Genomic DNA, 15873 nt, shown 5'->3' on the forward strand with positions numbered 1-15873 from the left:
TGGGTATTTTGTGTCCAACTGAAATGTCTCCATATTCAAGTATTAAGTTTGCTGACTTGAATTCTCTTTGTGATGTTGTGTATACAGCAGACAAAACCTTTAGAGAGAGTTCTGCCTAGGAATTTTGGCATTTGCTTTCTTAGGATCTTCCCCCCATCCATAAAGGGCTACATTTAAAAAAATTCAGTGGAAAACAATTTAGTATTATTCTTTTTGATATCACTTTCCTATATTGAAAACTTGTACAGAAGACAAAAAAAATTTTTTATGATAGTACAAAAGGGTAAGAAATGATAAATCTGCTTCAACTCCACCCTGAATCTGCTTCTCAGAGGAAATCCTTGCCTAAAATTTCATTTGTATCAGTTCAGAATGTATGCAGCATACGTATGATATTTTGTATACATATTTTCCTCCTCTCTTTGTAAACACAAACAGGGAGCATGAATGTTTCCTGTGTCTGCGTCTTGTCCTTTTTCATTGCAGGGTGCTTTGGGGACCGTTCTGTATCAGTACATACGCATCTGCCTCATTCTTTTAAACAGCTTCATTGAACTCCACCAGCATGTACCCTGACGTTTACCTTCATTTACCTAGCTTATTATCCTCCTCTTTAAAGATGCTTACATTGGGTTTCAAATTTACAATTGCAACTCAGAGTTGCAAAATGCAATTTATTTTTCTACAACTGGGTTTGGTTCATGAGTCTTGGTTTCTGCTGCTGCAGGAAAACTGCCAGCTCCAGGAAGCTCAGATGATCAGATGCAGCAAGGCCAAAAAACACAAAGCAAAGCAAACAAAAAACAAACAAACCAACAGCAACAAACATGACCGATTCTGTGATTTATACTCAGTTCACTCAGGATTTCCCTCCGTCCTCGAGTTGTAACCTTTTCCCTGAGGGAGACCTGGATCTCCAGATGAGCGGCTTCTGTGCAGCTGTGTTCTGTTTTGTGGTTGCTGCTTTGCTTCCATAAACTGCCTCCCACCCTTTGCAGTAACTGTCCCTGAGGTCTCCACCTGTACTCTAGTCAGAGGTCATGTGCTCTGTGTTCTTGTTAGAACCACAAAGTCTCCTTAGGGATGACCCATCAGTGCTCAGGTGGGCCCCTCCATCCCAAGTCCTCCCATGTTCAGGAGCCAAGTTGGACATGGACTTCCCTACAAAGCTTGCAGGCCCCTTCTATTCTCAGGCTCCTAAACAAGTCTGAAAGTGAAAGTGAAGTCGCTCAGTCGTGTCTGACTCTTTGCGACCCCATGGACTGTAGCCTACCAGGCTCCTCCCTCCATGGGATTCTCCAGGCAAGAGTACTGGAGTGGGTTGCAGTTTCCTTTCCAGGGGATCTTCCCAACCCAGGGATCAAACCTGGGTCTCCCGCATTCCAGGCAGATGCTTTAACCTCTGAGCCATCAAATCTGAGGTTTCTATTACTCCCCACCCCAGGCAGAATATTCTACCCTAACCTCTGATTACTGCCTCTCAGTTGCTCCCTCCTGTGCCTACTAGCCAAACTCTTGATTCCTATAGGTTTGAGAAGATTATTTCAGTCTTAGCATCTTCTTCACATTCTGGAGTGTACACGATACCTCTGCTCTCTATGCTCCCAGCTTTGGATCTTGCCAGACAAGGCCCAGCATTTCAGATTCTAAAGAAACCTCTTCCATTCTGCTGACCTTTAGTTCTTCTCTTTTCTGGTGCTGTAATGATCCAGGTCATTCTAGAGGCACTGCTCAGGGAGAGAAGGGATTGCTGAGAGGGAGAGATGTACTGGCTAATTCCTTAAAACATTGTCCTGTGAGGGTTGTTTCAGGTGTCCTGCCTGTTCAAGAGGCTGCACCGAGGACCCCTGAGCTCAGGTCTCTTTGTGCCTCTATACGTAGATATATATGTATGCGGCCGAGTATCTTTTAAGATGTCTATTAAAACTTCTTTATAAATGCATTTGGGGATTAATTAGGAGTTTCGGATTAGCAGATACACACTGCTGCTGCTGCTGCTGCTGCTAAGTGGCTTCAGTCGTGCCCGACTCTGTGCGACCCCATAGACGGCAGCCCACCAGGCTCCCCCGTCCCTGGGATTTTCCAGGCAAGAGTCCTGGAGTGGGTTGCCATTGCCTTCTCCAAGATACACACTACTATATATAAAATAGATAATTAACAAGGACCTACTGTATAGCACAGGGAACTATAGTCAGTATCTTATAATAAACCTATAATGGAAAAGAATATCAAAAAGAAAAGAAATACACACACACACACACGTGTGTGTGTGTGCTCAGTTGTGTCCCACTCTTTGGAACCCCGTGGTCTGTAATCCGCCAGTCTCCTCTGTCCATGAAATTTTCCAGGCAAGAATGCTGTAGTGGGTCGCCATTTCCTTCTCCAAGGGATCTTCCTGACCCAGGGATCGAACCCATGTCTCCTGCATTGGCAGGCAAATTCTTTACCGTCTGAGGCCACCAGGGAAGGCCAATGTATGTATGTATGAATATATGTCTATTACTTTGCTGTACACCAGAAACTGACACAACATGGTAAATCAACTATCCTTCAATTAAAAAAAAATCAAACCGATGGATTTTGGGGAAAGCATTTCACTTGATAATAGTTGTGACTCACATCTTCCTTTCTTCTCTGCATCTGTAACTAGGAGACTGATTTTAGCCTCTCATATCCTCAGACCTGTCTTTGGTGCTAAGACTGGCCAGGGAAATTTGCACCCAAACATTAGCTTGGGAAGAATTTAGTTTTGATATGTAAAAACAGTGCAGCGTGCAAATGTGGCATAATGGATCCCTTTAAATCATATGGAGATTACTCATTAGATACATTAAGATTTAAAAAGATCTTAGATTTTTCTCAACGGCATCTAGTACAGGAACTTCCACCCACCCTTGGTTCTGTGAACATCTCCAGTAATATCCTGTCTCCCAAGCCTCCTTCCCATCTTTGCTATGGAAGGATTGACTTCTGTTTACCTAACAACTCAGGTGGCTTGCTTCAAGGAATGCGCCTCTTTAAATGCTGTGAAAACGGGAACCTCTGAGCTGAAGGCATACAAGGAGACTTTTCAATTGAGCAGGGACACCAGCCTCACTGCCCAGCCCCCGGCTGGCAGACGCAGGCTCCTGGGGACCCCACCAGGCTGGTCCCAAGGGCTGCTGCTCTGTTGGATGCTGGGGCCAATGTGTGGTTCATGTTAGCACAGCTGAGAGAGGCCAGGCCTCTTGCAGAGACCTGACTGAGCCCAAAGCTCGAAGGGAAATAAACATGAAGAGTGTAAGAACTACAAACAGCCTGGCTTCCAGAAGGCAGGGTTCTCTCTGTGCCCGTTCTACTCCATACTGGGAACTGAGACAATAGATGGAATGCCATCCTGTATCCGCAAGCAGCTGACAGACAGCCTCTCCTGGGTGGCTCTCAAGCTCTGACAGGCTTGCATGGAGCACCGTGACCTCTTAGTTCTTCCCTCCTTTTGAGAATAAAGCTGAGTCCCAGCCTCTGTTGGATCCTCTGTTTCATTCTAAGGACGTGTTTCTTCTCCAGGTGTTTGATACCAGGAATGGTCTCGCTTAATAGATGAGATTTTATTCCTACACAGAGGGATATTTCATGTACTGGCAATTAAACATGGATAGTAATGGGAAGGCGGGGGCTTCCCTGGTGGCTCAGATGGTAAAGAATCTGCCTGCAATGCAGATTCAATCCCTGGGTTTGAATCCGTGCATTTAATCCCTGGGTCAGGAAGTTCCCCTGGAGGAGGGCATGGAAATCCACTCTAGTATTCTTGCCTGGAGAATTCCATGGACAGAGGAGCCTGGTGGGCTACAGTCCATGAGGTTGCAAAGAGTCGGACACGACTGAGCAACTAACACTTTCACACTTTGTTTCAGTAAGAAGGGTTCTTGCTTTGGCAGGCATGGTTGGAGCCATTCATTCATTTGTTATTTCAGTTTTTCAACAGTTGTTGAATACCTGCTCTATGCCGACCGTTGTACTAGGATCTAGAGATATGAGACAAATAGGACATATACCCTCCTCTGAAGGAGCCTACAGTCTGTTAAACTAAGGCAGTCTAAAGAAATTGGTACAATAAAAGGTTATTTTGCTGTGACAGTTACATGGGGTCTGATGAAAGGACAGAAGAGATGAACATTGATTCTAGGGAGTGGAGGGGTGGGGTTTGGACCCAGAAGAGCTTCATGGAGGAATTAATGCTCAGCTAAGTCCTGAAGGGTGACTAGCTGGTTGTTGCAGAAAATGGGGGGGAAGGCAGCCTAGAGGAGAAAGCAGCGTAGCCAGAGCATGGAGAAATAAATTGGGTTGTTCTGTTGGGAAACTCCAAGGAGTGGGGTGGGGGAGGTCTCTTTAGTGCCAGGCTGTGACAGGACATGTGATAGGAGCTTCGCTGTGCAGGCTCGGTGGCCGAGCTGAAGAGTTTGAACTTAGAATCACAGGGTTGAGGAGAATAGAAGACCGAGCTGACATCAGGGCTGTGACAGTTACATGGGGCTCAGTGGAAGGACAAAAGAGAAGGACACGGATTCTATGGAGTGGAGGCTTGGGTCGGGTTTGGACCTGGGGATGGTGCGGTACTTGGAGGTAAAACAGAGCAGTTTGGCCCACAGACCAGCATCAGCATCCCTTGGGGACTTGTAAGAAAGGCCGATTCTCAGACCCCACCCAAATCTCCTGAATCATACTCTTTGTAGGCAGGATTCAGTGGTCCGATTAGGTAAGACTTCCAAGTGATTCTGATGCTTGCTCAAGCTGGAAAACTACTGAGAAGAAGGAGAGTATAGGAAGAGCTAGAAAGAGAACACTTTTGTCGTGTGGGGTGAAGATGATGAATTTGGGCTTGAATGTGTGGAGTTTGAGATGTCTGAGGGAATGTCTAGAGCAATTAAAGTATAGTCCAGGGACCCACAGCATCAATGTCAGCTGGGACGTGGTTACAAGTGCAGAATCAGACCCCCACCGGCTGACCTCCTAAATCAGAAGCTGTATTTTGACAAGATCCTCAGTTATTCTGCATGTACACCCCAGGTGAGAAGCAGTGCTAGTCCAGAGGTTAGTTAGGTCGATGGAACTGATGCTCAAAAGAGGGGTCTGGGCAGGAAGTAGACATGTGGGTGTTGTCAGTTCAGGTGGTGGTCATAGATGACACACTTCAGGGTTCATGTTGAGCTGGGAAGAGGGAGCTAGATGTGGCGTCTTTGCTTGAATCATCACACTGATTGGTCAGGATTAACATCACCAAGCTGGACAGCATCACACTTAATGAGCCCCTGGGTGACAGCCAGCCGGTTGTAGGGAACATGTTTTATGTGTTTGTTACTCTTTCCAAAATGCTGTTTGTAGCCATTTTCTCAAGAAACAACAGTTTCCCCAGACGCCCATAGAAGGTCGTTGGAAGAACTGAGGCCAGAACCCTTGCTGTCATGTTCTTACCATTGTTGGGGAGGGAGGCTCTGCATTTACTCATGTTGTCAGGCTTGGAAATGTGAACAAGCAGGAAAAAATATCACACATGAAGCTCATAGATCAATAGAAGTTTGTTAAAGGTTGTTGAAACAAGTGATGGAAAATGAATGATAAAAACTGCTTTCAGATTCAAAACATGCATTCCTATTGGTAACCTCAATTTGATCTTTACATCTTCGTAAGTAGATAAGCTGGGAATTATTCATGATCTCATTAAAAAAAATGACAGTTGTATTGAGATAATTAATGTACCATAAAATTCACCATTTACAGTGTATAATTCAGTGATTTTTAGTATATTCACAAGGTTGTGCAATAGTCACCACTCTCTGATTACAGAACATTTCCATCATCCCCAAAAGAAACCCATACCCTTTAGCAGTTGCTGCCTAGTCTCCCCTAGTAAGCAATAATCTGCTTTCTGTCTGTCTCTATGAATTTGCTTGTTCTGGACATTTCGTATAAATGGAATCATGCAATATGTAGCCTTTTGTGCCTGGCTTTTTTCACTGAGAATATTGTTGAGGTTCATCAGTGTTGTAGTTTGTATCAGTGCTTTATCTGTTTTATGGCTGAGTAATAATCCAATGTATGGATATACTATGTTTTGTTTATCCATTCATCAGGTGATAGGCATTTGGGTGGTTTCCATGTCTTGGCCATCATGAACAGAGCTGTTATGAACATTCATGTACAAGATTCAGTACAGGTCTTTGCACAGACATACGTCTCCATTTCCCTGGGGTATATACCTAGGAGGATTGGAATTGCTGGGTCACATGGAAATACTCCATGCAACTTTTGAGGAACTTCCGGGTAGTTTTCCAAATGACTGCACCATTTTACCTTCCCACCAGGAATGTCTGAGGGTTCCGGTTTCTCTGCATCCCCTCCAACACTTGTTATTATTTGTTCCTTTTATTATAACCAGCCTACTGGCTATAGCTCTCATTTTCTAGGTAAGAACATAGAGGGTGTGCTTTTTGTCCAAGTTTGGAGAGCTGGTAAATGGCCAAGCTTGAACATTTTTTTAAAAAGCAAATATTTATACGAAACATGCTGTGTGTCAGGCATTGTTTAAATCCTTTGCACTTAAGTTGTTTATGTTTTACGACAACCTGGAAGCAAGGCACTATTGTCATCTTTATTTATTAATGTATGCAGGGCCAGGGCTGGATCTGAGATGCAACGTTTAAGGGGACATCACAATGCTGAGAGTGACTATCTCTTTTTTTTATTAATTTGAAGTATTGTTGCTTTATAATGTTCTGTTAGTTTCTGCTGTACAGTGAAGTCAATCAGCTATACATAGAGAAGGCAATGACACCCCACTCCAGTACCCTTGCCTGGAAAATCCCATGGATGGAGGAGCCTGGTAGGCTGCAGTCCATGGGGTCGCTAAGAGTCAGACACGACTGAGCAACTTCACTTTCACTTTTCACTTTCATGCATTGGAGGAGGAAATGGCAACCCACTCCAGTGTTCTTGCCTGGAGAATCCCAGGGACAGGGGAGCCTGGTGGGCTACCGTCTATGGGGTCGCACAGAATTGGACACGACTGAAGCAACTTAGCAGCAGCAGCAGCAACATACATATATCCCCTCTCTTTTTGGATTTCTTTCCTGTTTAGTTCACCACAGAGCACTCAGTCGATTTCCCTGTGCTATGCAGTAGATTCTCATTAGTTGTCTATTTTATACATAGTAGTGTATTCATGTCAATCTCAGTCTCCCTGTTCTTGCCCCCTTCTTCCCCCTTGGTATCTATCTATTTGTTCTCTATGTCTGTGTCTCTATTTCTACCTTGTAAACAGGTTTATCTATACCATTTTTCTAGATTCCACATATATGCATTAATAAACAATATTTTTCTCTTTCTAACTTACTTCAGTCTGTATGACATTCTCTAGGTTCATCCGCATCCCTGCAAATGACCCAGTGAGCATCTCCAAAAGGACTAGTGACCCAACCAAATTGCATAATTAGCAGGTGGCAGAGCTGGGGTTCAAACCCAGGAAACCTGGCTTCAAAGTCCAAGTCTAACCACTCTGCTATACAAACATCAATGTCCTTGACTTTCAAGTCAGGCTTTTTCTGTTACTTTTTCAAGACCTAACTTTCCAAAGTTAGCTAGGACTTTGACAAATGGAAAAAATCCCAGAGCCGGGTGATGGGGAGATTAAGCAAAACTGATCACCCTAACAGCTCCCAGGCACCTACCACATGCACCCCTGGAAGGGTTAACCAGCTACACAGATCCCCTCGGCCACATCTGTGCTTATTATCCCAACTCTGCATAAATCTACCCTTGCAAGTGGCCAGATGGACTCTGTCCTGTGGGGAAGAGGCCATTCTGAACCATCAGGATTATTAGCTCTGACCGGCTGTAAGGAAAACACACATTGTCCTGGCCAAGTGGGGATGAATCTGCTGCTTGTCCAAGTGTTCTGAGTCAAGAATTCAGAAATCATATCTCTCACAAGCACTCTCTAATTGGCTGCTCATCCTCTGTAGTCTGTTTATCAGAGTTAACTGGTCGTTCGTTTCTGAATCATCCTCCTTCCAATGATGTCGCTGTTTCGGTAGGTTTTGAATGGTTCTTGGCAGAGCCTCCCATGAGGCACTGTGAATATAAAAATATACATTTGCACATGTATATGTTACCCCCTCTGGGGTGATGAGCAGCCTTTGAAAAGATGCTTACACAAGTCACTGGCCAACTGTAGGTTCTCCCTCTGCCTCCTGGACTTCCCAAGAGCAAGGTCAAGTCCATCTGGGTTCAGCACCTCTCACTGATGGAGCTACAGCAGTGCATCCTGGCTCAAACCAGCAGAATTTTTGTCTGTGTCACAGGCTAAGAGGTTTTTGAAACAATTTTATAGCTATCTTTCTCCATTAAACCTGACAAATGTTGTTGAATTCTCACTCTTTTGCTTGGAATTTCAGTTCTATTCTGTGACTTTGTCAAAGTAGTGGGTCTATGGACGCCAGCATCACCATTATCACCTGGGAACTTGCTAGACATTGAAAGGTTGTTGTTGAATCATGCAAAGATGTCGGGATTCTTGGCCCCCGGAGGAGAGGAATTTAAATTCGAGGCCAGAGACGAGGCTTGATCGCTCAGAGCTTTTGTGTAATAAAGTTTTATTAAAGTATAAAGGAGATAGAGAAAGCTTCTGACATAGCCATCAGAAGGGGACAGAAAGAGTACCCCCCTGCTAGTCTTCAGCTGGATGTTATATAGTCACTAGCATCTGTTAATGAAAGAAAGGAATGTCTTAAAACTCAGAATGGCACCAGGCCCCTCACCCATAAGATGCATTTTGGGATAATCTTGGCACCAAATGGTTCATCCTGGGCCATACAATGATTAACTTGAATCTTGAAGAAGGGCAGATCACCATACAAATAGTTTCATTTACATAGATTAGGGGAACAATATCTGAGTATAACATACTGGTTTGTCAAGTCGGTTCTGAGTCAAGAGGTGGAACCAACTTGAAGACAGAGTTTGGGGTGAATGCATAGTACATTAGCATAGCTTAAGATAAACATTTCCATAAGAAAAAGGCATTGGTTAACTTCAGGTGAAACCAGGTGTCATTATGTTAACACAGTATTTTAAGAGAAACCCCCTTTTTAAATTTGTATAGAGAAGGAAAAAATATCCCTAGTTTGTTTCTTCCTGCCGCTTAAGAGAGATAAAAATGTCTGACCCTTGCAGGCTATTTCCTCCGTTGGGAAACCCCTGGCCTTCCTGCCTGTTACCCTCTCAACATGAAGAATCCTGCCCCTTCCCCAACCTACTGAGTCAGAATATGCCTCCCAACAAGATTTTTGTGCCCATTCAAATTTGAGAAGCATCACTCCATATATGTTTATATCTCTATTACCTTCTGTTGGGGTTTCCACCTGTACTTTGAAGCTAGAATTTCTATTAGGCTTTCAGATCTTTAAAAAAAAAAAACGACACACACACAGAAAAATTCTTTCCTTTACTTTTGCATGATGTTATTCATTTTACCTGGCCTGCTACAAGAAGAAAAAAGCAAATTACATCCAACATATATATACACACACACATATATATATGACTAACTTCTTAATTGCATCTCTTAAAGCAGCATTCTGAAACCCCCATCATTAATAGAGTCCTAAGTGTTGCCAAGATTAATTGAGAAATGCCTAAAGGCAAAATAAACACCAGCACAGTTTAATTCAAAATCATATCAGCTAAGAATGAAGGTGCAATTTGTGATAAAGATGTTAATAATTAGTTGTGGTCTGTTAAATTTTATATTCAGTGGTTCTGTAGAGTGAAGAAAGAATTCTTCAAGAGGGCAGAAATTAATGTTTCACCTTGATTGCTATTTTAATGTGCTTATTTTAACGGGGCCATCCTGTAGGAACCCTTGGGCACATTTCCAGTTTTACATAAATGTAGAATTAATTATTATGGAAGCATATACTTTTAGAGCTGGAACAACCCTCATAGTTATTTAATCCAGCTCAGTCATTTTACAAATAAGTAAGAGTTATGTGACTTACTTAAATCCTTCCACAGAGTATTGGAACCTTGCATCCCAGCTCTCAGATCCGTGATGATGAAACCCCCTGAGATCACCCAGATAGAAGTTCTCCCTCTTGCCTCAGATTGCCAGTGTGCTGCTTGTTGTATTGCTTCCAAGGCTGTTTCCCACCTTGTGTTATGTTCTGGTTACTTTCAGTTGTATGGTTGGGGTCTTGGGTACCCCATGGGATTCACTTTTATATTTCTTCCTCATTCCTAGCTCTGTTTTGAAAACAGTGGTTGTGCAATAAATTTGCATGCAGTGGTGTGCGAGAGCTGGTTTTGCCCTGGTTGCTCCAGCTGATTGTGTCTTCACATTAGTTGGCCACGGCGGGAGTATTTGCACCATGGAAATGGACAGAAGCTATAAATCAGGGAATTTTTTTCTCCCTGACGGGGTGGGGGGAACCTCTGTTTACATAATTGTCATAAGATCCCACAGGGCAACTGATCTTAGCAAAACCTAAAGATCTGTATGAATGTGAACATGGCCCTTTACCCATTATTCCTTGTGAGTTGACTTAAATGATGGAGTAGCCAGTTGCTCAAACTCCTGAAGTTTCTTCAGGGATTGAGTTTGACCCAGGGAAAGTCAAGACTCAGGACTGCATTAGTCTTTGGTTGCTTAGCTAAGTTCCTCTTTCCTGCAAAAGCTATTTGGACATGAATGGTCATGGAAACAGGGTCTGAAATATTAGTAAAGTTGAGTGAGAAAAAAAAACCCACTAACTATTATTGGGGGGAAAAAGTGAACAGGATGTCACTATGGCTGAAATGATAATTTTCTCTTTATTCTTCTCAAATACTATATATAAAATAGATAACCATTAATAATAAGAACCTACTGTATAGCATAGGGAACTCTACTCAATACTCTGTAATGGCCTATATGGGAAATGAATCTAAAAGAATGGATATTTGTATATGTATCAGAGAAGGCGATGGCACCCGACTCCAGTACTCTTGCCTGGAAAACCCCATAGGCGGAGGAGCCTGGTAGGCTGCAGTCCGTGGGGTCGCTAAGAGTCAGACACGACGGAGCGACTTCACTTTCACTTTTCACTTTCATGCATTGGAGAAGGAAATGGCAACCCACTCCAGTGTTCTTGCCTGGAGAATCCCAGGCATGGGGGAGCCTGGTGGGCTGCCGTCTGTGGGGTCGCACGGAGTTGGACACGACTGAAGCGACTTAGCAGCAGCAGCATGTATGTGTATGACTGACTCACTCTGCTGTACACTTGAAACTAATACAACATTGTGAATCAGTTGTAGTCCAATAAAAATTAAAAAACCTTCGGTGGCTCCCTACAAACTACAAAACACCCAAACTCCCTGACATAAGTCACATACTAGCCACAGCTTACTGTTCTAACCTCATTTTCTACCAGTCACATCACCCACTGTTGATTCTCACTTTCATTCTGCGTTCCAGCCTCTGTAAAGCCTCTGTTTTGGCCTAACCCTTCCCCTGGAAAGCCCTCCTGCTGCCTCTCTGTTCCACCATAGGCTTTCTCTCAGGCTTCTGTTCCTACCCAGTCCCCTCTCCCATGGACCATAGGTTCTGGGTAACATGAAAATCCTCTCTTGTGTTTCTCTTTAGGAGCAGGACCCGAGGTCCCATCGGCCCTGGCAAGTATGGTTATGGGAAAGCCCCATACATCTTACCATTGCAGACAGACTCTGCACACCCACCGCAGAGGCTTCGGCGACAGAGGCCCTCATCCCGGAATTCCAGGTCCCAGGGGGCATCTGGCTCTAGCCATGACTACCACCCTTCAGCTCACCAGCGCCCCCAGCATGGACCTCTGTACCAGAGTGACAGTGGCCCGCGTTCTGGACTGCAAGCCTCAGAGGGCTCTGTCTACCAGCTGCCTTTGACCCATGACCAAGGCTTCCCTGCAGCCTCCAGTCTCTTCCACAGCCCAGAAGCAAGCAGCAGCCCTGGGCTGGGGGCCCCCAGGGCAGCTCAGAGCTTCTCCCAGCCCACCAGATCTACAGCCATCTCCTGCATCGGGGCCTACCGGCAGTACAAGCTGTGCAACACGAACGTGAGTACATACCGCCCGAGACTGGCCCTGGAAACAGCTGCTACTCATCTTTCTGCTGGTCGGCAGTACACATGGCAGAAGACAGCAAGGGCATGGTTTTTTAGACCATGTGAATGCTCCCTTCCTCTCATTCCTTTTCATGTGTTCTCCCATATACTTTTCTAAGGTTATTACTTTAGTAACTTATGGATAACTTCTTGAGTCATTTATTGATGATCACTATTGCTGATCAAGCTACTTCCACATTCTCAGTGGCTTTATATAAAAACTATTTCTTCTTTGCTTTTTGGCCTGTGAGTCAGGTGCAGTTTAGCTAATTTAGGGCAACCAATGGTGGTGCCAAAGATGGGGGAGTTTGGGGGGGTTTGACCAGCATGAGTGTCATCCAGTAAGTTTCCTGGCGGCTCCCTGAAAAAGTCTGACAGTGAAAAATTGCTGGATTCCATAGCTGATGACTCTACAGCAAAGCAAATTATAAATGGAAGCTACACAAGATGACCAAATATGATTAAAAAAAAAAAATCAGTTTGTGTGCTGTGCTCACTCAGTCGTGTCCAACTCTTTAGACCCCGTGGACTCACCAGGCTCCTCTGTCTATGGAATTTTCCAGGCAAGAACACTACAGTGGGTTGCCATTTTCTCTTCCAGAGGGCCTTCCTGACCCAGGGCTCGAACCTTTGTCCCCTGCATCTTCTGCATTGGCAGGAGGATCTTTTTTTTTTTTTATTTTAACCACTGAGCCACCTGGGAAACCAATATCAGTTTAAAGACTTTATACTGAGTTGGCCAAAAAGTTCTTTGGGTTTTTCCATCTTACAGAAAAGCCTGAAAGAACTTTTTGGCCAACTCGATATAAAAGAGAAAGAAATAAGAGAATCCTTAAAGGTTAAATTTCCAAGTTGCTATATTTCTCATTAATTATTTAATCTGCCTTAATAGTTTTACTGGGTAACAGGACAGCTGTTATATATTAGCTTCAATTTCCTCATTAAAAATATATTTCCTGCCACAGAGTCCATAGAAATGACTTAATTTGTGATTTCAATAATTCCTCTGAATGCCTGGATTTCTTTTCAGCATGTTCTTCCACTGACAGACTTCAGGAATTATTGATTTTTTAGAGCAATATTTTTCCTAAAGCCATTACTAATCAGTCAACCAGTAAGTCTTAATTGAGCATCATTGCTTGTCTTGTAATGAATGAGGCTCCATGGAAGATAGAAGAAAAGTCATATTATCTACCTCACAGAGTTGTTATGAGGATCAAAAGAGGTGATATTAAGAAAGTGCTTTGTAAACAAAACAAAAAAATACTTGTGCTCATCATAAGACATGGTCCCTGTTCTTGAATATCCATTGCAATTCTTTTAAAAATGAAATGGATTAATTTCTAATGTAGAATACACTCTCCCATTGCCTAGTATGTGTCTTAATTTTGAGGACCAAGTAATCCACAAAGAGAAGGAAAAGAGAGAAGGCATTTAGCATATATCAGCTTCCCAGGTGGTGTTAGTGCTAAAGCAGGAGAAGTGAGAGACGTGGTTCGATCCCTGGGTCGGGAGGATCCCCTGGAGGAGGGCATAGCAACCCACTCCAGTATTCTTGCCTGGAGAATGCCACGAACAGAGGAGCCTGGTGGGCTACAGTCCATGGGGTCAAAAAGAACTGGATGTGACCAAAGCAACTTAGCGCACCCTTCGGACGCTCAAACAGACCTGATATGTACTTAGCATTTCTTTCATTTAACCTCTGTTTTTGAAGCATGCACTTTTTTCCAGGCCTGTGCTGCCAACAGCAGGGCTGTGTTTGCCTATGTAGAAGCTGTGGTTTCTTCTGGTGCTGGATAACTCCACTACTGAGGAGACTGAATTGCAATGATTTTTTTTTTTTAATTCTTGTGAATTCATGATGTCTGCATCATTTTGCAAAAAGGTAAAGCAGTGTCTCACACATCTTCTTAGACAAAGAAGTAAATGTTGACAAAGGATTGACAGGTTTAAATCCCTTCTTTTCACTGTAACGCTTTGCACCCCATCACCCCAAGCCACATCCTGCTGCTGCTGCTGCTAAGTCGCTTCAGTCGTGTCCGACTCTGTGCGACCCCATAGACGGCAGCCCACCAGGCTCCCCCGTCCCTGGGATTCTCTAGGCATCCTACTTATCCTTATTGAGAGATTTCTTTCCTTAGAGGTCACAGTAATACACATCTTCTTTTTAAAATATTGGGGTATGGTTGCTTTGCAATGTTGTGTTTCTGCTGTACAACGAAGTGCATCAGCTATATGTATATGTATATCCTCTCCTTCCGGGACCTCCCTACCACCCTCCCAACCCACCCATCTATGTCACCACAGAGCACCGAGCTGAGCCACCTGTGCTTTATAGCAGCTTCGCACCAGCTATGTCTTTTACACATGGTAGCGCATCTGTGTCAGTTCTCATCTCCCCATTCGTCCCACCCGCTTCCCCCTGTGGTGTTCACATGTCCCTCTCGACACCTGCATCTATTCCTGCCCTGCAAATAGGTTCATCTGGACATTTTCTGCTGCTGCTACTGCTAAGTCGCTTCAGTCGTGTCCGACTCTTGCGATCCCATAGACAGCAGCCCGCCAGGCTCCTCCATCCATGGGATTTTCCGGGCAAGAGTACTGGAGTGGGGTGCCATTGCCTTCTCTGGTACATTTTCTAGATTCCACATATATGCTTTAATATACTTTATTTGTTTTTCTCTTTCTGACTTACTTCACTCTGTGTGACAGACTTTAGACCCGTCCATGTCTCTACAAATGACCCAGTTTGGTTCTTTTTTATGGCCGAGTAATATTCCATTGTATATATGCAACACATCTTCCTTATCCATTCCTCTGTCCTAGTGTTCATTGCAGGACTATTTACAGTAGCCAGGATGTTGAGGCAAACTAAATGCATATCTTCTTTTTTTTAAGCCCATGGCTTCTTGTGACTTGGGCTATGCCCCATGAACACTTTAAGACTCCCTGTGTTACTGGCTCCTAGAACCATGCCTTGGTCTAATGATTTGTAGGAAGACTCACTGGACTCAGCATACACTTGAAGGTACAGTTATGATTTATGACAATGAAAGGCTACTGGGAAAGTCAGCAAAAGGCAAAGTGCATGGGGCCAAGTCCAGAGGAAAGCAGGCTCAGTCTTCTAAGAGTCCTGTCCCTGTGGAGTCACACAGGATGTACTTCTTCATTCCCTCAGCAGTAAGTTATTACATGAGTGAAGCATCATCTACCAGGGAAGCTCATTACAGACTCCATGGCCATAGTTGATACCGGGGACTAGTTCAGAGGCACCCTCTGCTTGCTACTTACCAAAGTGCCAGGCTCCCAGAAGAAAAGCAGGGGCTTAGCATAAAATATATTGCTTGTATAATATAGATGGAGCATAGTGACTCACACTTACCACTTAGGAAGTGGTGGGAACCCTTCTGAAATCCAAGTCCCCAAACATCAGCCGAAGACCGACATTGCAAGCAGGCTTTTCTGAGAGCAGTCTCAGTCCTGCTGTGCTGTCTCATTTGTGCATTCTCCATGTGGACCCATGAATTCCAGCATCTTAGCCTCAGTGACCTTATGTAGACGTATTTGTATCCTTCTCAATGTCCAAAAGGGGTGATGGCATGTGTCCCCCAATTATGTAAGTCTTCCTACTCAAAAATGAAAGAGGTGAAGGGCAGTGGTATGAATAATTCCCTGTGAACAGGGAGTGCAGGCTTTCACTTATGTCCTTTCAAAGATTAAAAAAT

General features: G+C 43.9%; 1 protein-coding gene across 1 annotated transcript in view; it reads left to right on the plus strand.

The window, feature by feature from the left end:
* Window positions 1-15873, plus strand: part of THSD4 (thrombospondin type 1 domain containing 4) — a 614837-nt gene that overhangs the window by 73493 nt on the left and 525471 nt on the right. Inside the window, exon 3 of the mRNA XM_052646870.1 lies at window positions 11654-12101. Coding sequence (XP_052502830.1) covers window positions 11654-12101 — 448 coding nt within the window. The remainder of the gene's footprint in view (window positions 1-11653; window positions 12102-15873) is intronic.

Source organism: Budorcas taxicolor, chromosome 10 (assembly GCF_023091745.1).
Source record: "Budorcas taxicolor isolate Tak-1 chromosome 10, Takin1.1, whole genome shotgun sequence".
Taxonomy (NCBI): Eukaryota; Metazoa; Chordata; class Mammalia; order Artiodactyla; family Bovidae; genus Budorcas; species Budorcas taxicolor.